At 34.8% G+C, this 19,640-nt stretch overlaps 2 protein-coding genes across 2 annotated transcripts; one reads left to right on the top strand and one right to left on the bottom strand.

Annotated features, from left to right (window-relative positions):
* Positions 1–483: 483 nt before the first annotated feature.
* LOC107158743 (olfactory receptor 4C46-like) lies at positions 484–1,452 on the bottom strand. Its single transcript, XM_015505240.2, has one exon. It carries the CDS (start codon positions 1,435–1,437, stop codon positions 484–486), a length of 954 nt encoding a protein of 317 aa, XP_015360726.1. The 5' UTR covers positions 1,438–1,452.
* Positions 1,453–18,036: 16,584 nt separating this feature from the next.
* LOC107158734 (olfactory receptor 4C12-like) lies at positions 18,037–18,942 on the top strand. The gene has a single exon (XM_015505229.2). The coding sequence runs from the start codon at positions 18,040–18,042 to the stop codon at positions 18,940–18,942; it is 903 nt and encodes a 300-aa protein (XP_015360715.1). The 5' UTR covers positions 18,037–18,039.
* The last annotated feature ends 698 nt before the right edge of the window (positions 18,943–19,640 follow it).

The raw sequence follows: 19,640 nt of genomic DNA, 5'->3' as shown, positions 1-19,640 counted from the left end.
TATCTTCATTACCTGGTGGGGAATATAGGAAAAAGAAAGGTCCAAGAAATCAGTGATGTTTTGACTCCTGGCTCAACAATATCAATATCAATATTGGAAGTTTTGGTATCTCATCCTTTCTGCTGGTTTTCTTACCAGTAACATAGGAATAATAGCAGTACCAATTGCTTCAGATCATTGCAGATATTACAGCTCAGCACTAATATATATTATTTCATTTATACTTTTTATTGAGTGATTGCTTATAAACCCATATATAAGGATGAAGCTGATAATACTAAGGACCAGTACTATAGAATTTCCCCAATATGAAAAGAATGGCAATGGGTTAGGTTTTCCCATTTTTTCTTGTATCCATTTCTACTCCCTTCAGTTAAGAATCTGTAAATCAACTGCATGGATATTTTTTTTTCTTTATCCAATAAGTATGCTTATCTGAAATTATAAAAAAAAAAATCCCTTTTGGTATTTTACTCAGTTGAATCATTGTTGGGTTCCAGACACATTTAATTTGTCACTTGAAAAAACTCTCCTACTACACAGTTTTCTAATGGCACTTTTCATTTGGGAGTTTCTCAAGGTATAGATTAAGGGATTTAACATGGGAGTTATCATGGTGTAGAATACAGCAACTGCTTTATCAATGGGTAATGTGGCTGCAGGTCTCATGTACACAAATATGCAGGGAACAAAGAACAGGACAACCACTGTGATGTGGGAGACACAGGTGGACAGGGCTTTGCACCTACTCTCCAGGCTGTGGGTCCTCAGGGAGCGCAGGATAGCCACGTAGGAGACCAGCAGGAGGAGGAAGTTTAACAGGCAGATGAACCCACTGTTGGCAGCAACAAAGAGCCCCAGAGTGTGGGTGTCAGTGCAGACAAGATTGAGCAAAGGGTTCAGGTCACACATAAAGTGATCGATGACATTAGGGCCACAGAAGGGTAGTCGGAAGATGAAGAGGATCTGGATGGTTGCATGGAGAAAGCCTCCTGTCCATGCTACTCCCATTAGACAGCCACACGCACGTCGGTTCATGGTGGTTGTGTAGTGCAAGGGCTTGCAGATGGCCACATAACGGTCATAAGCCATCACTGTAAGCAGAATTATCTCAGAGCCTCCAAAGAAATGTTCCCCAAAGATTTGAGTCATGCATCCATTGAACAGGATGATCTTCTTTTCATGGAGTGCATCCACTATCAATTTAGGGGTACTGACAGAGGCATAGCAGGCATCAATAAAGGAGAGATAGGCCAAAAAAAAGTACATAGGGGACCCCAACAATGGACTGGTAGTAATGGTGACCACAATGAGCACATTTCCTACCACAGAGATGATGTAGATGAGCAAAACCACAGCAAATACGATTTTCTGCATCTTTGGGTTCTCTGTAAGTCCCAGTAGAACAAATTCTGTCACATTATTCCTTTTCTCCATTTATTTCATATGATGACTAATTATATTACCTGAAAAATTTATTAATGTAATCATGCATTTATTAAATTTCTCCATTGTAATAAATAATAAATGTCTGAATTATGTTGAGCTGTGAACTCTTGTGAAGTTTTTATTTGATACAGAAAAATATATTCTGAATTCTTGAGGATTACCTAAATTGTCTCCTGGATGAAGACTCTGTTAAGAGCATAGGTTTGAGGAACTTTTGTGAACACCAGGGTAAGAGACATCTGTGTACAGTTAATCATTTGAGATGACTTAGAATCCAGCTTATATTATTAGATCATATACTAGTGGCAGTTAAATCTTAAAAGGGAAGTAGATGATGATCTTCATGAATGCAACCTCAAGAATTTTCTCTGTATCTTTATGAAATGGGGGACCTTGGAAGTAGCCAATGTCATAAATGGAAAGAAGAATCTGAAGAAAAGAAAATCCTGGATATTACTCTAGTAAAGATGTTCGTGTGACTTGGGTGAGATGGTCTGAGGTTCAGGAAGGGAGAAGATGCCAGAGACACGAGCTCATTAGCAGATTATTTAGAGTAGGTGACATAAGAAGAGGACAGAATTGATGGAGATATAAACAATGTAAAGGCTACAGTGGACACATTCATTATGTTTGTTTTTAAATCTAACTTTATTAGAGCTGATAATATACCCATTTAAATTGATTGTGCATGGTATGGCATTGAGTTTTCTTCACACATTATTCCACTTAAAAACTGTGACAACCCCTGTGGTTGGTATTGTTCTACTCATTTTGCAAATGAGGCAACAGTCTAGCAGATTAAATGGTATTGGACATAATAACAAGGATATTATTATGTAAACGTGGTGAACACTGAGTGTGTTCTGCTTTTGTAGTCATTTGCTGGTTCCATCCTCTCTCCAATCACTTTTATACTTATTTCCCGCATTAGAAAATAGAAGCACACAAGTTAAAGATTCTGCCCAAGGTCCAGCAGCTTATAAAGGGCAAAGTCAAGGTTAGATCTGAGGTTATTCTTATGTATTTATTTATTTTTTTTACTTCAAATTCTTAACTTGTCTCCTATAATGTTAGAATTAATAACATTGAGGTAGTCATCTCCTTTTTATGTGATCAATGTAATTATGACTATTTTATTTTGCCTTCACAGGCAAATTTGTATGGGACAATTTTATTAGCAGACACACACATGTTCATATACACAATAACATCTAAACGCATTCACTGAGTGCTGCATTCAGTGAAGAGCCTTTTGTCCCCTCTCCTGGCTCTATTCATTCCTTCTCTAATATCATTCCCAAATTCAGGTCTCCAAATGTTTATTGAAAATATTAAAAAGACTGCACAATTAATGTAAGTATATTGGTTTTAGAACCTACAGTCTAGATTAGAATCCTAGATCTGCTACATGCAATTTATTTTATCCAGGTGCATTTCTTGGCACCTTACATTTATATTTTCTTGCCTGTAAACTGAGGATAATGATATATACCTTACAGGTTGTCATGAGAATCAATAGAAGGAACATAGGCAAATATCCACCACAGTGCTGTGGCCATATACAGAACTCGAATTTACTGTTATAAGCATGCATATACCTAAGGTACAGGCAGAATTGACAGTAAAACAATAATACAGAGGAATATTTAAACACTTAGTACACTCAGGAGGAATCATCTCCAATATTACTCTCTAAGCCACAGAGACTGATACTATTTACAGCAGTTGATCCCAGGAAGAACTCTTTATTTTCATGATTGGACTAAACAGCTGATGATTTAGGCTATATAGTATTCATATTTAAGTGTTTTATATATATATATATAATGTATTGAATTTTGTTTTGTTTTCATAATTCATCTTGATTTATTAAGGAGATGTCTCAAAGCAAATGCATGATACCTGATTTCAGAGAACTGGACCCTACAAATTGCTTAATTACAAAGGGTTCAAATTTTTTTAGCTGCTAAATGATGTAAGTGATTTTACCAATTTGGCATAGGAAAGACATTATTACTTTATGTATATGTGACTGCATGACCAATATAATTCTACAACATGTATACTCAGAAAAATAAGAAATTATATCCCATCTATGTATGATACATTGAAGTGCATAAATGCATTCTACTATCATGTATATCTAATTAAAACGAATAAAAAAGAATTAGGGTGAGGAGAAAAGACTCTATTACCATGTTTGAAAATTATTGCAGAAATATGTATGGAAAGTAAGAATTTTATATCAACATCAGTACCACTGAAAAACTTACCTTACTCCATCTGAATGATTCTAATGGTGTTTGGGAGTGATCAGGTACAATCTGATTTCCTCTTGGAATAAATTTCAACTGGAAAATAAATCACACTTAGAAACTGTTCATGTAAATTGATATGAACTCAACAGCTATTAACAGAGTATCACTATACATCTAAGTCTTTTCTTCTAGACTAAAGCCTCAAAACATTTTCATGGAAAACCTGGCATTTGAATTTTAATGTATTTATTTGAAATATTATGGAAAATTGATATTCTGAGAAAAACTGTCTCACAGGGCAAAAGGCATAAAGAGTAGAGGAAATACACTTAGATCAGTCACTCCACTCATGGTGAATCTTGACCTGGGGATATTAACAACAAAAATGTATTTTTTTACCTTGCACTGCATAGCCATTTATAAAGGTTTCCACAAAGATTCAAGGACTTTGTCTTATATCTGTGACTTTATCTCCCAGGAATTAATTAGGTCTAGATGGAAAAGCTTTGTCTTAGAAGTATATATTCTGAAGAGACATGGGCATGTTGTGGGGGCAGGGGTGTTTGAATGGGGAATTGTATTCCCTGCCCTTGGAATGCAAGCAGGTCAGTTCTTTTCTCTGTGTGATGGTGGGTTGTTAAGATGCCTGAATGCCACATGGATACAAAGGTGGCATGATTCCAGCATGAGAACCTTGGTTCTGATTTCCCTGTTGACTTGTGTCACAGAAGGAACTTCTGTTTTCTTATCAATATCAAACGTTTTTTCTGGAAATTTGCCATTGATTGTTTGGAAGTCAGAATAGTGAAGTCAGAAAATTAATGGCAGTTATTTTAAAGTATTTTATTCCAAAATCTCTTTTTCTTCCCCACCATCCCTGACTGTTGAGTTAGATTTAACCAATAAAACCTGTGAATATTTAAATTGTATGACTTGAAGTTTTTAGGTACATATGCACTGCAAAATAATAACCACAAGCAAATTCACTATCAATTTACATAGTTAACACTGTTATTATTTTATTTTTTGTTAGTGAGACTTTAGATTTACCCTCATAGCTTCACTGTACATTAGATATCTTGAACTTCTCCATCTTACATGAGTGAAACTGCATATTTTGCGGCCAACATCTCCACATTTCCTCCACCCACTAGCCCTTGGCAACAGCATTCTACTTTACCTCTATGCATTTGACATTTTTAGATTGCACATATTGGTGAGAATTTACAGCCATTTATCTTTCTGGCTGGCTTTCACTTGGCGTCCTTTAGGTCCATACAGGTGTCAACTGGCAAGATTTCCTTCTTTATAAGATGGAAAGATTATATATATGATCTCTTCTCCCCCCTTATCTCTCCCTCATACACACACACACACACACACACACACCCCACCTGTTCTTTATTCATTCATCCACTGATGGACTATTAGGTTGATTTTGTGTCTAGCATGAATAATGTGTGGAATGGATAATGGGCCAGGAAGCATTTCTTTAAGAAACTGCTGTTGAATGATAATAAGACACCATAGACATTAAAAGAGAGGCAGTCTCCCAATCAGAGAAAACATTTGACCTTTGACTTTGGGGGACTACTTTATTTCACTTAGCATGATAGTCTCCAAATCCATACATTTACTGGCAAATGTCATAAAGTAATTCTTTTTTTTTTTTTAGAGAGAGAGAGAATTTTTAATATTTATTTATTTATTTATTTATTTATTTATTTATTTATTTATTTATTTTTAGTTTTCAGCGGACACAACATCTTTGTTTGTATGTGGTGCTGAGGATCGAACCCGGGCCACACGCATGCCAGGTGAGCGCACTACCACTTGAGTCACATCCCCAGCCCATAAAGTCTTTCTTCATGGTTGAGTAATACTTCATTGTTTATATATACAATTTCTTTATTCATTCATCTGTTGAAGGGCACCTAAGTTAGGTCCATAGCTTAGCTAATGTGAACTATGCTGCTAAAAAACATTGATGTGACTGTATCACTATAGTATGCTGCCTTTAAATCTGTTGGATATATGCCAAATAGTTGGATAGCTGAGTCAAATGGTGGTTCCATTCCTAGATTTTAAAGGAATCTCCATACTATTTGCAAAAGTGGTTACACTAATTTACATAAATGTATGAGTGTACCTTTTCCCCATATCCTCATCATTTATTATTTGCATTCTTGATAATTGCCATCTGAATGGAGTGAGATAAAATTTCAATATAATTTTGATTTGCATTTCCCTGATTGCTAGAAATGTTGAACATTCTTACATATTTTATTGATCATTTTTTTTCTTTTGAGATGTGTCTGTTTAGTTATTTTGCCCATATTAACTGGGTTATTATTTTTTGTTGTTATGTTTTTGAGTTCTTTGTATATTCTGGATATTAATGCCCTATCTCAGCCACAGGTGGCAAAGATTTTCCATTCTGCTCTCTCTTCTCGTTCTTGTTTATTTTGCTTGGAAGAAGCATTTTCATCGAATGTTACCACATTGATTTTTTTTGTTTTATTTCTTGTACTTCAGGACCTTTGTTAAGGAAATTGGTTCCTTTGCCAACACACTAGAGTGTTGGGACCTACTTTTGCTTCTAGCAGTTACAGAGTTTCTAGGTCTTTGATCCACTTTGAGTTAAACTTTGTGCAGTGTGAGAAATAGGGGTCAACTTTCACTCTTCTGCACATGAATTCCCAGCACCATTTGTTAAAAGGACTGGTTTCTCCAACATATGTTTTTAGCACTTTTGTCTAATATCAGATAATTGTATTTATGTGGGTTTGTCTCTGTGACTTCTATTCCATTGGTCGTCTGGTCTCTTTTGGTGCTAATACTACGCTGTTTTTGTTACTATAGCTCCGTAGGACAGATTAAGGTTCAGTAATGTGATCTTCCTGCTTTACTCTTCTTGCTGAGGATTGATTTGGCTATTCTGGGTCTCTTATATTTCCAAATGATTTTCAGAATTGCTTTTTATACTTCTTTGAAGGATGGCATTGGCATTTTGATGGGCAATCCATTGAATCTTATAGCACTTTTGGTAGTATAGCCATTTTGACAATATTCATTCTGCCAATCCAAGAACATGGGAGAACTTTCCATCTTCTAAAGTCTTCTTCAATTTCTTCCTGTAGTATTCTATAGTTTTTATTGTAGAGGTCCTTCACTTGTTTTTGTTAGATTGATTCCTAACTCTCTCAAGTTTTTGTGGTTACTGTGAATGGGATAGTTTCCCTAATCTCTTGTTCAGCAGAATAATTGTTAGAGTATAGGAATATGATTGATTTATGAGTGTTGATCTTGTATATTGCTACTTGGCTAAATTCACTTACGAGCTCTAGGAGTTTTCTGGTGGAGATTTGTGAGTGTTCTAAATATAGAATCATGTCATCAGCAAACAGAAATTTTGAGCTCTTTCTTTCTAATTTAAATCCCTTGAATTTACTTATCTTGTCTAATTGCTCTGTCTAGAATCTCGAGGACTATGTTGAATAGGAGTGGTGAAAATGGGCATCCCTGTCTTATTCCTGTTTTTAGAGGAAATGCTTTCAGTTTTTATCCATATAGTATGTTGTTGGCCTTTTGTTTGTCATAGATAGGCTTCATAATGTTAAGATAAGTTTAGCTCTAGTTTTTCTAGTGTTTTAAACATGAATGGGTGTGGTACTTTTTCAAATGCTTTTTTCTGCATCTATTGAGACAATTATGTGATTCTGGACCTTAATTTTATTTATGTAATGAATTACATGTATTGATTTCTATATGTTGAACCAAAGTAGCCTCCCTGGAATGAAACCCAGGGGTCATGGTGCACTATCTTTTTAATGTGGTTTTGTATGCAGTTTGCCTATATTTCATTAAGAATTTTTGCATCTCCCTTTATCAATTATATTGGTCTGAAGTTTTCATTGTCTTTGCCTAGTTTTGGTACTAGGGTGATACTGGCTTCATCGAATAAGTTTATTCTATTTCAAGGAATAATTTGAGGAGTATTGGCATTAGTTCTTATTTAAAGGTCTTGTGGAACTTGACTAAGAATCTTCCTGATCCTAGGCTTTTCTTTCTTGGAAGACTTTGGAGAACTGCTTCAGTTTCATTACTTGAAATTTATCCGTTTAAATTTTCTATACCCTCATGGTTCAATTTGGGTAGGTTATATGTCTCTAGGAATTTTTTCCATATATTTTAAGATTTTCTAGCTTCTTGGAGTATAAATTTTCAAAATTCTTTCTGATTATCCTATGAATTTCAATAGTGTCTGTGGTGATATTTCCTTTTCATCTCTAATTTAGTTCATTTGAGTGTTCTCTCTTTTTCATTTGGTTAGTTTGGCTAAGGGTTTATCAATCTTGCTTATCTTTTCAGAAAACCAACTCTTTGTTTTGTTGATCTTTTGTATTGTTTTATCTCAATTTCATTTATTTTGGCTCTAATTTTAACTATTTCCTGTATTCTACTGATACTGGTTTTGTTTTTTTCTTCATTTTCTAGGGTCTTGGGATGTAAAGTTAGATTATTTATTTGGTATCTATTCTTTTTCTTCATAAACTGAATTCTATAAACTTTCCTCTGAGAAATGTCTTCACACAATCCCCAAAATTTTGATGTTGTATTACTATACTAATTTACTTTTAAGATTCTTTTATTCCACCCCTTATTTCTTATGCTATGCATTCATCATTCAAAAGTGTACTATTTAATCTCCAGGTGTTAGAGTGGTTTCTATTTTTATTTTATCATTGATTTCTAATTTTATTTCATCATGATATGATAGAATGAATATATTATCTTGATTAGTTTGTATTTGCTAAAATTTTCTTTGTGACCTAAAATATGGTTTATTTTAGAAAATGTTCCATGTGCTTCTGAGGAGAAAGTGAATTCAGTCCTTGATGGATGAAATATTCTGTATGTGTTTTTAAGTCTAAACTATTAATTTTATTGCTTATTTGTTTATTTTTATTGGTCCTCCTTGGTTATACATGATAGTATAATCCATTTTGATAGAATTATACCAACTTGGAATATATCTTATTCTAATTAGGACCTCATTCTTTTAGGTGGACACAATGGTGGGATTCACTTAGGTATTTTCATGTTTTATAGAAAAATTGTTAGATTTATTGTAATGTCTTTCCCATTCCTATCTCGCTCCCTTCCCTTCATTCCTCTTTGTCTAATCTACTGAACTTTTCTTGTTACCCTCCCCTCCTTGATTGTAGTTTAGCTTCCACATATCAGAGAAAACATTTGACCTTTGGTTTGGGGGGGTTGGTTTATTTTACTTAGCATGATAATCTCCAGATCCATCCATTTATAGCAAATGTCATAAGGTCATTTTTCTTTATGGCTGAGTATTCCACTGTTTTACATACCACAATTTCTTTATCCATTTATCTATTGATGGGCAGCTATGTTGGCTCCATAGTTTAGCTATCATGAATTAAGCTGCTAAAAATATTGATGTGCCTGTGTCACTGTAGTATATTGATTTTAAATCCTTTGGGCAGGTTCCAAGGAGTGGGATATATAAGTTGAATAGTTGTTCCATCCCTAGTTTTTTGAGGGTTCTCCATACTGCTTTCCAGAGGGGTTGCACCAATCTGTTGTCCCACCAACAATGTATGAGAATCCCCTTTCCCCCACAGTTTCACCAACATTTGTTATTATTACTTGTATTCCTGATAGTTGCCATTCTGATAGGAGTGAGATGAAATCTCAGTGTAGTTTTAATTTGCATTTCTCTAATTGCTATTAATGTTTAACATTTTTATATATTTGTTGACCATTCATATTTCTTCATTTGAAAATGGTCTGTTCTGTTCCTTTGCCCCTTTACTGATTGAGTCATTGCTTTGGTGTTAAGTTTTGTTTGTTTGTTTGTTTGTTTGTTTTGTTCTCTTTTTTTGAGTTCTTTATACATTCTGGAGATTCATGCTCTATCTGAGGTGCAGTTGGCAAAGAATTTTCCCCATTCTGTAGGTTCTCTCTTCATGGCCTTGATTGTTTCCTTTGCTATAAAGAAGCTTTTTAGTTTGATGCCATTCCATTTATTAATTTTTGTGTTTAAAAGTGGAGTCTTATTTAAAAAAAAAAAATCAGTTCCTGAGCCAATATGATGAAGTGTTGGACCTAAATTTTCTTCTAGTATGTGCAGCTTTTCTGGTCTAATTCCTAGTTATTTGATCCACTTAGAGTTGATTTTTGTGCAAGGTGAGTGATAACTTTCATTCTATTACATATGGATTTTCAGTTTTCCTAGAACCACTTGTGAAGAGATTGTCTTTTCCCCAGTGTAATTGTATTTTCTAGTTGTGTGGAATATTTACTCATTTCTGGATGATTTATATAGTGTTGACAGAGATGTATTAACATCACCCATTATTATAGTATTTTGGTTTATTTGATTCTTAATATTTAGAAGAGTTTGTTTTATATACGTAAATACAACATTATTTGAGGAGTAAATATTTATAATCCTTATATCTTATTGTATGATTCGCTTAAGTAGTATGAAGTGAAATTCTTTGTCTTGATTTATTTTGGCTTGAAATCCACTTCCTGTATATACTAATATAGAAGATAAACAGTCTAAACTCTTCAATCAAAAGACAAAGGTTGGAAAATTGGATTAAAGAAGACTACAAAACAATATGCTATCTGCAAGACAGTCATGTCACAGGCAAAGGCATACACAGATGGAAGGTGAAATGATGGGAAAAGACATACCGTACATATTGCACTTGTAAACAAGCAGGGATAGTTACTCTCACATTGAGTTGACTTTTGTATATAGGGGTTATCTATATATCTCTTTATGTGCCAGTACTATACTGTTTAGAATACTGTAACCTTGTAATATATCCTGAAATATAAATGTACAATATCTGATGGTTATTTCTTCTTACTAAAGATTTACTTGGATAGTCAATATTTTCTGTGGTTCAGTGTGATTTTTTTAAAAAAATTAATATACAGAATGTCATTGGCATTTCTAGTGGGATTGCATTGACTTGGATATTATGAACATTTTAACAGTATAATTCTTGCAATCTATAAACTTGTAACATTTTTGTTTGTCCTTGTCTTTTTTAATTTTTTTCATCAATATTTTATAATTTTAGTGTATAAATATTTTATATTTTAACATTATTATTAAGTAGGCTTTGTAGTATAGAGAATTAAACTTTCTTCATTTCCTTTTTAAAAACTACTTGTTTGTGTATAAAAATGTGACTTTTTCCCTTTACTTTTTACCCTGCAAACTCCACTGAATTGATGTTTTAGTTCTCACAGCTTTTGTGTGTGTATGTGTGTGTGTGTGTGTGTGTGTGGATATGGTTGGTGACAGTGGTGAATCCATAGGTATTTCAATGTATGTGGTCATATCCTTTGCAAACTGAGATAATTTTAGTTCTTTCTTTCATATTTAGGTGTCTTTTACTTCTTTTTTTTACTAAGAAGCCCTGTGCTGTGTTGAATAGAATCAGCAAGAATGGGCATCTTTGAATTATAGGAGATCTAGAGGGAAAATTGTTAATTTGACCTTGTTGATCTTAATGTTAGATCTAGGCTTTTCATATATGACTTTTATTGTTTGAGGTAGATTCCTTCCTATATATATTGTTGAGAGAACTTTCCCCTCATGATTGGCATTTCATCAGATGCTTTTCCTGTGTCAATTGAGATGATTTTGTTGTTGTTAATGTGGTGTATCACATTGATTGATATTTGTATGTTGAACTATCCTGCATCTCAGGGATAAATCCTACTTGATCAAGGTGCACAGTTCTTCAAATGCACCGTTTAATTTCATTTGTTATTATTTCTTGAGGATTTCACATTTGTGTTCATCAGGAATATTGGCCTGTAGTTTTATTTTCTTGTGGTGTTATTATCTGGTTTGGGTATCAGGTGATGTTGGACTTAGAGAATGAATTTGGAAATGTTCTTGTTTATTTGAAGAATTTAAGAAGGATTGGTTTTAGTTATTGTTACGTGTTTGTTAGAGCATGTGAAGATATAGAGTCTTGGGTTATTTTTTTGTTGGGAGATTTTAAATTACTTGTTAAATCTCCTTATTCATTATTAGCTCAGTCAAGGTTTCTTTTTCTCTTGATTGAGTTTTGTCAAGTTGTTCATTTCTAGGAATTTAGCCATTTATTCAAGGTTATCAAATTTATTGATGTAGAATTGTTTATAGTAATCTGTGAGAGTCCTTCTTATTTTTTAAGTCTTCATTATAATGTTTTATTTTTCATATCCCATTTATTTGACTATTCCCTCTTTTTTCCACTGGTCTAAGGGTTTGCTAATTATCTTGCAAAAACCCAACACTTAGTTTTTTGATCATTCTATCGTTCTCCCCATCTCTATTTTTTTTATTTCTGCTCTAATCTTTATTATTGCTTACCCGCTACTGATTTCAGGCTTAGTTCATTTCCCATTTCCTAATTCTTTGAGGTGTGAAGTTAGATTTTTTTTTCTTGGTATAGACGTCTACTACTGTAAACTGTCTTCTAGTACTTCTTTTCTGTGTCCCATAAGTGGTGTGTGTGTGTGTGTGTGTGTGTGTGTGTTGGGGGATAGTTAGGGCACTTTTAAAATCCTCCTTTGGCTTCCTCTTGGACCCAATAGTTATTCAAGAATTTGGTGAGGTTTATTTTTAAATTTTCATGCATTTTTAAACAAAGATAAGAAATATATTTCTTATAGTTCTAGGGGCTGGGAAGTTCAAATTAAGGGCCCAAATGCAATGAGGACCTTCTTGCTGTATCTTCCCTTTGCACAGATGAAAAGCAAGAGGTCAAACTGACAGTCCTAACCCTATTGCAGTCAACATTATTCCATTCATGGGGTGGGCCCTCATGATCCAAATATCTTCTGTCAGTCCCACCTCCCACCCAACACTGTTGTACTAGGGACCAAATTCATCAGATTTTAGCTAATGGTTTTCTTTTACATCAAATAAAGGTCAAGAAAGATCCTTGGTATGATTTTGATGCTCTTAAATTTGTTAAGGTTTATTTTGTGATATAGCATGTCATCTATCACATGAAGAATGTTCCATCTGTATTTGAGTAAAAAGTAGAGTCTTCTGAGACAGTTTCGGGCCAGCCTCAAGCAACTTGGTGGTACCCTGTCTCGATTTTTTTTTTTAATTGAAGGGGATGTGCTGAAGATGTATCTCAGTGGTAAAGTGCACCTGGTTCAATCCCCAGTACAAAAACAAACAAACAAACAAAGAAAACAGCCATAGTCTTCTGTCATTTGGTAAAAAGTTTTGAATGTCTGTTGAGTCCATTTGGTTTACAGCATTGTTCAAATTAACTACTTTGACTGGAATTTGTATCCACTATTGAAAGTATAGAATTGAAGCCTCCTAATATTACTATATTATTGACAGTTTCTCTCTGTAGATCTGTTAATATTTATTTTATGCATTTAGGTGTTTGATGTTGGGTCCATGTCTTGTTGAATAGAAATAGAGAAAAAAAGGAAATAAATAGAAAAAAAATAAGACGAGTAAATAGAAGAAGAAAAAAGTAACCAAATGACAAAAGTAAGTTCTTACTGATCAACGTGACTTCAAATGTAGGTGGATTGAACTCCCCAATGAAAACACAGAGAGTAGCTAAGTAGGTTCTTTTAAAAATGATAGCTTGCTATGCTGTCTACAGCACATGCACAGGCTGAAATCAATGACATGCACAAAGATATTTGATGCAAATTGTAGTAAAAAGAAAACAAAGATGACAACACTTACATGACACAAAATATACTTTATGTTAAAACTGATCATCTTTATAGAGATAAAGATGATCACTATATAATGATAGAAGACTGAATTCAAGAGAAATATATAATAATTACAAAATTACATAATTTAAATAATATTTCTGCCAACTTTTTTTTCTCTTATCCATCTTAAATTCTCATAATGCATGTATTAGTCCATTTGGTGTGGTCCTGTAACTACTATAGGCTTTCTTAGCTGCTTTTCATTCTTTTCTTAGCATTTTCCAGAACACGTATAATGTTTATTAACTATAGTTGCCACGTATTGCAATAGAGCTCTTGAACTTATTCCTTTGATCTAACTGAAATTTTATATCCTTTGACCAATAGCTCCCCAACTCTCCCTGAGCCTCTAGTCACCATATTTCTATCCTACGCTTCTATGAGTTTAACATTTTTAATTTTCCCATATAAGGGAAACCATGCAGCATTTGTCTTTTGAGCCTAGTTTTATTTCCTTATTTCTTGGTTGAAAAACACCATATTTCTGGTTGAGCTTATGAGAAACTGCTCAGTGTGTTTCAACATCTGTGTGCTTTCTACTGTGTTATCTTTGGTTGGATGTTGGTGAATTTTATACAACTGGGGTTTTCAATTGCCTGGAGCATTTTTGCTTTCTGTTTGAGTAATTTCTTGTTAATTGAGAGTGACCATGAAATCCTGTAGTGCACTTGGACATACTTTTGGAAAAGTGCAGATGATTGGATTGAATTTGCAACAGGGTAGACTACAAATGTTGGAGTGTTCACACAGGTACTTTTTTGCGCTGTTCACCAAGTAGTGTTGTCCAGCTCAATCTCAAACTTATCCATCTTCCCAAGAACCACCCTTACTTTTCTCACCCAGACCTTGAAGAAGATCTTTAGGCTTTAACTTGATAATCGTTTCCTTAGGAAGATCTTCCTTGAACACTCTCACTTCCACCCATTGTAAGCCTTGGCCCGTTGAATAGACATATAGCACCATGTCTTTTCTTATAGAGCTTACCACTATTTTATTTTTGTGTATTTATTTATTTATTTATTGCAGTGCTAGTGAACCTAGGACCTCATGCTTTGTAGGCAAGCACTCTGCCACTACGACCCATCTCCAGCCCAACTACTTTTTGTTTTTTTAATAATTGAATTTTTGCATCCTGAGTCCAGAGGCACTATCTGGACTTTGATGGCAGACTTTTTTTGTTTTAAATATTAGTTCTGCCCCTAATACACTTTTAATATCTGATAAATTAAACTCAAAGTGCCTTAGTCTCCTCATCTGTGACAGGAATGATAGTACCTATCATAAAGGGTACCATATGCAATGTGTTTAATAAAGGGCTTGGTAAATTATATTGAATAGTTAGTTATCATCATTGTTACAGGATGACACTGTGCTGATACATATTAATGCTTAAAGAACATTTGTTAAAAAGAGAGAGAGAGAAATCACTCAGGTTTTGACTGCAGCCCGATGGTTATTCCAGTCCCCCAGATGAATGCAAACTTTTATCAAAAAGGTTGTTCACAAAAAAAAAGTCACTCACTAGCAAAGAGACAATAGGAGGATGGGATAAGTCATTGACCTTTTGGTTAAGGTTCCTAAAAATTGCTCTTATCTGGGGAAATAGCGTTGGGGGAGTTGCCCACTTGTATAAACCTCATGTACCTGTACTGTGAGAATTGAAGGACTTCAGAAGTCAGGGAAGTGAAGATTTCTGGGAAGAACTAGTCTCAAAAGCGCTGCCTCTACCAAGCAATCTGGAGAGAATGGTTTTTGGAGAAGGAAACCTGAGTCTGAAACACTAAGATACGTGACTCTGCACCAGGCAACAACGCTCTAAAAAACACTTGTAAGAACCAGTTTCAGGAGATTTTTATCCAGGGGACTTTTAATTAGTTCCTGATGTTTGATCATTGGATTTGCTTTCCCAGCTTTGGAAATGTCTACCTTGTTCTTAGGGCAAAAAAAAATCAAGGCTGTCAGTCAGATCAAGTTCTATATAAAAATTATGAAAACTCTTATTTCTGTGAGTGGCATAGAAAAGGGATTGGACCAGACCTGGTGAAACCATGCCTCTCCCTTCAAAATCCAGATTCCACGTAAGCATAGAGTCAGTGAAGTCTGGTGTCTGGCATAGTTTATTATCTGGACTAGTTGAGGCTGGATTGAGAAGCTCCAGATGTGCAGGGTGGGGAGGAGCACTGGTAAGTAGGAGAACAGAGATTTTCTTTTCTATTTTCCTTCAGGTTTTTCTTTTCTGAAATGTTGGTTTTATTCATCTATCTATTTATCTATCTATGTATTTATTTTTACAGCAAATTAACGTGACCACTATTCTGCACACATTTCTCAATGAGGCAAATTCTAATACAGCCTATTTTAAGTGTTTTGGGGTCTGAAAAGTTAGTAGTTCTAACTCTCAAAATAGAGTTGTGAAAAAAATGGACCCCTTTTTCTTACTAGTTTTCATCTATTGTACAAGAACAAACTATGACATTTATACACCAATATTTTTTTTCTGATGCTAACCTAAACGCCACAATTAGCAAGTGAGTTTGAAAAAATTTTAGATCTATTTTTTTTTTTTAGTTTTAGATGGACACAATACCTTTGTTTTATTTATTTATTTATTTATTTATATGTGGTGCTGAGGATCCAACCCAGTGCCTCACACCTGCTAGGCAAGTGCTCTACCTCTGAGCCACAACCCCAGCCCCCGAATTTTGGATTTCAAGTGGACACTTCTTTGAAATTTCATAACATATCTTTAAAAAAAGTATCTTCCTACATGACTTTATGTCCATCTTTCTCCTCTTATACCTTATTCTCTTTCCTCCTTTCCTTGTTCCTATTTCACTTTCTTCTCCTTTCTCTCTCTTATTATCCTTCCTCTATTCTCTCCACTCCTTCCTTTTTTATGTTATATATTTCTACATAGCCTTTCTTGCATTGTCTTTAAATGTCTTATAACTTCCAATATTGGCAGCACCATAGAAACAAAGATTAATCTACTAAGCATTTATCTAAATAGTGATCTAGGTTTAATATTTTCTGAAAATCTCCACATTCAGTCATAAGAGTCCAATTGGGAAAGATTACATCTTCTATTTTTTTTTGCATGTGGCTTTAGAAAATAAATTAATGAAATGAATGAACACTAAGTCCTACAAAATGAGAAAACAAAAAGAGCAATAATTAAATTTCTATGTTAAGGATACTTTTCCTTATTTCTCTTTTTATTCTGATGACTTTTATTTTTGACATTTGTCCTTGTCTCTCTTGTTTCTCTCACTCTGTCAGCTATGTTTTCAGATCCTTTGCCTTTTGAAAATGTTCAGTGACAATTTTTAGTTTTATTTAGGGATACTTGCATGAGAACAGTAAATCATCCAACAACAGCAGTAGGCCGAAAGAGCTTTTAATCTTTATAGCAATCCTAAACGCAAGTACATTTATCTCTATGTTAACAGATAAAAACATGAAGCACAGAGCTGTAAAGTAAATATTGTGTTGTCAGTAATGGTTAGATTCAGGACTCCAAACTATCTTTGGATTGTCAGCGTATTTCTCTTTCTTTGACTTTAGTGTTTTTCTGTCTTCTTCCTCTTATTTTACCTCTTCCATTTTAACTCCCCTTTGCCTCTTTTCTTCTTCTCCTTCTCTCAGTAAATGTTTTACAAATGTTTACATTTTAGTCATTTTAAACTAAAAAAAAAAATGAGCTTAAGTGTAGTGAAGGAGGACTTTTGCTTTCAAGGACTCATAGTGTTGAACACAGATAGAGGAGCAGGAGACCATAGTGCAATGGACATTTACCGCAATGCCTGGGATTGCTCAGACACAGCCGCACACTTTGAAGTTCTGAAAAAACTGAAAAGTTTCTAGATGACAAAGTAGGAAAAAGAATAACTCACGAAGGATCTCCGTGTGTCCCTCAGTTTTTGTGGGACTTAAATTTAGTCTAACCGTTTTCTTTTTTTAGAGAGAGAGAGGGGAGAGAGAGAGAGAGAGAGAAAGAGAGAGAGAGAGAGAGAATTTTTTAATATTTATTTTTTAGTTTTTTCGGTGGACACAACATCTTTGTTTGTATGTGGTGCTGAGGATTGAACCTGGGCTGCACACATGCCAGGCGAGCGCACTACCACTTGAGCCACATCCCCAGCCCCAGTCTATCCATTTTCTTCTGGTATATCCACCTACTCTGGTAAAACACATGTGTGCTAGTTTCTGTCCACATCTTACATTGGCTCTTGAAACATGGTGCATAGTATTTTTCTTTTCTTATTTTAAAAACTACACATTTTGGGTTTACTATAGAAGATAGAAAACCCATCAGGAAAGTATAGAGAAGAAAATGAATACACCTACCTTGTCATTTGTACAATATGAAGAACAGTTAACATGGTTTTGTGCTCGTTTTTCCTATGTAATAGACTATGTAAATAGGACTTATTTATTCACAAAGTAAAAGTCTTTTTATTAAGAAGGAGTATGACTCTTTTTTTCAGGATAGTTACCTGCAACATAAACTGAATTCTTGGTGAAGATGAATAATGTGACGGAGTTCATCCTTTTGGGTTTGACCCCAAACACGGAGCTTCAGAAATTCTCATTTGTTGTCTTTTTAACTGTCTACTTGGCCACCCTGGCAGGAAACCTGCTCATCATGGTTACCATCAGCACCAGCAGAGCCCTCAGATCCCCCATGTACTTCTTCCTGTCTTACTTATCCCTTCTCGATGGCTGCTGTTCTTCCTCTATGACTCCTAAAATGCTAGCTGACTCTCTTTCTGTGAACAAAACCATATCTTTTCATGGATGCATGGCTCAAGTCTTTGCTGAGCATCTTTTCGGGGCTGCTGAAATTATTCTTCTCACAGTGATGGCCTACGACCGCTATGTGGCCATCTGTAAACCCCTGCGCTACAGGATCGTCATGAACCACCAGGTGTGTAACCTCCTGGTGGCAGTGGCCTGGGCTGGAGGCTTTGTCCATGCAACCGTTCAGATCCTCTTCACTGTCTGGCTACCTTTCTGTGGCCCCAATATCATAGACCACTTTATGTGTGACTTGAATCCTTTGTTGAAACTTGTCTGCATGGACACCCACACCCTTGGACTCTTTGTTGCTGCCAACAGTGGGTTCATCTGTCTATTGAACTTTCTCCTCTTGATAGTCTCTTATGCAGTCATCCTATACACTCTGAAGTCTCACAGCTTGGAGGGAAGGCGTAAAGCCCTCTCCACCTGTGTCTCTCACATCACCGTGGTTATCTTATTCTTTGTACCCTGCATATTTGTGTATCTGCGCCCAGTGACCACCTTCTCCATTGATAAAGCTGTGGCTGTATTTTATACCATGATAACTCCTATGCTCAACCCTTTAATCTACACCCTCAGGAATGCAGAGGTGAAAAATGCTATGAAGAAACTCTGGGTCAAAAGTTAATGTCAGTGAAGAAACAATCACAAAATGTAAGATCATTTATTCTTCAATTATTGAAGAGAAAAGCCTAAAATATTTAAGGTTGTGAGCTAAGTGATGAATATGTCGAAGGTGATATTGTTGGTATGTAACTCCTATGAGTAAAGGCTTAGGCAATACATCGTTTTTCATTATGAAAATATCCCATTCAGGTTCATTTACTGCCTGTTTGGTAATCAAGCTTTTGTGCACTGTCGAAGTTAGTTAATATTCTTGTCAAAGTGCATATTTCCAGGATATAGCTCTAGAAATATAGCAGGACCACTAGTGGACAGGTATATATGCATTTTAAATAAATTATCTAGAAGTTTTTAAATGGGTAATCTACATACATACTTTGAGCAATACTGGTATAAATTATGCTTGCACCCTTATCCTATTAATGAATCATCTTCCTGAAGAGTTCCTGGAAAGTATCTTTCATTGTAGAAAATATGAGAATTATGAACTCTCAATTTTTCATAAATCATGCAATGCATATTCACTGCTTTTGTAATTTCACAGTAAAAATGAAGTATTCTGGGCTGGGGCTGTAGCTCAGTGGCTGAAGGCTTGCCTAGCATGCATGAGGAACTGGGTTCTGTCCTTAGCACCACATAAAAATGAAACAAAGAAAATAAAGACATTCTGTTCATCTACAACTACAAAAAATTAAAATGAAG

The sequence above is a fragment of the Marmota marmota genome, unplaced genomic scaffold (genome assembly GCF_001458135.2).
Source record: "Marmota marmota marmota unplaced genomic scaffold, marMar, whole genome shotgun sequence".
In the NCBI taxonomy this organism is placed as follows: Eukaryota; Metazoa; Chordata; class Mammalia; order Rodentia; family Sciuridae; genus Marmota; species Marmota marmota.
Note: the sequence above shows the minus strand (reverse complement) of the source record. Positions and strands in the feature narration are given on the sequence as shown.

Bases quoted from the DNA above. Each gene is read 5' to 3' on its own strand.
- LOC107158743 (XM_015505240.2), bottom strand. From the start codon at position 1,437: ATGGAGAAAAGGAATAATGTGACAGAATTTGTTCTACTGGGACTTACA.
- LOC107158734 (XM_015505229.2), top strand. From the start codon at position 18,040: ATGAATAATGTGACGGAGTTCATCCTTTTGGGTTTGACCCCAAACACG.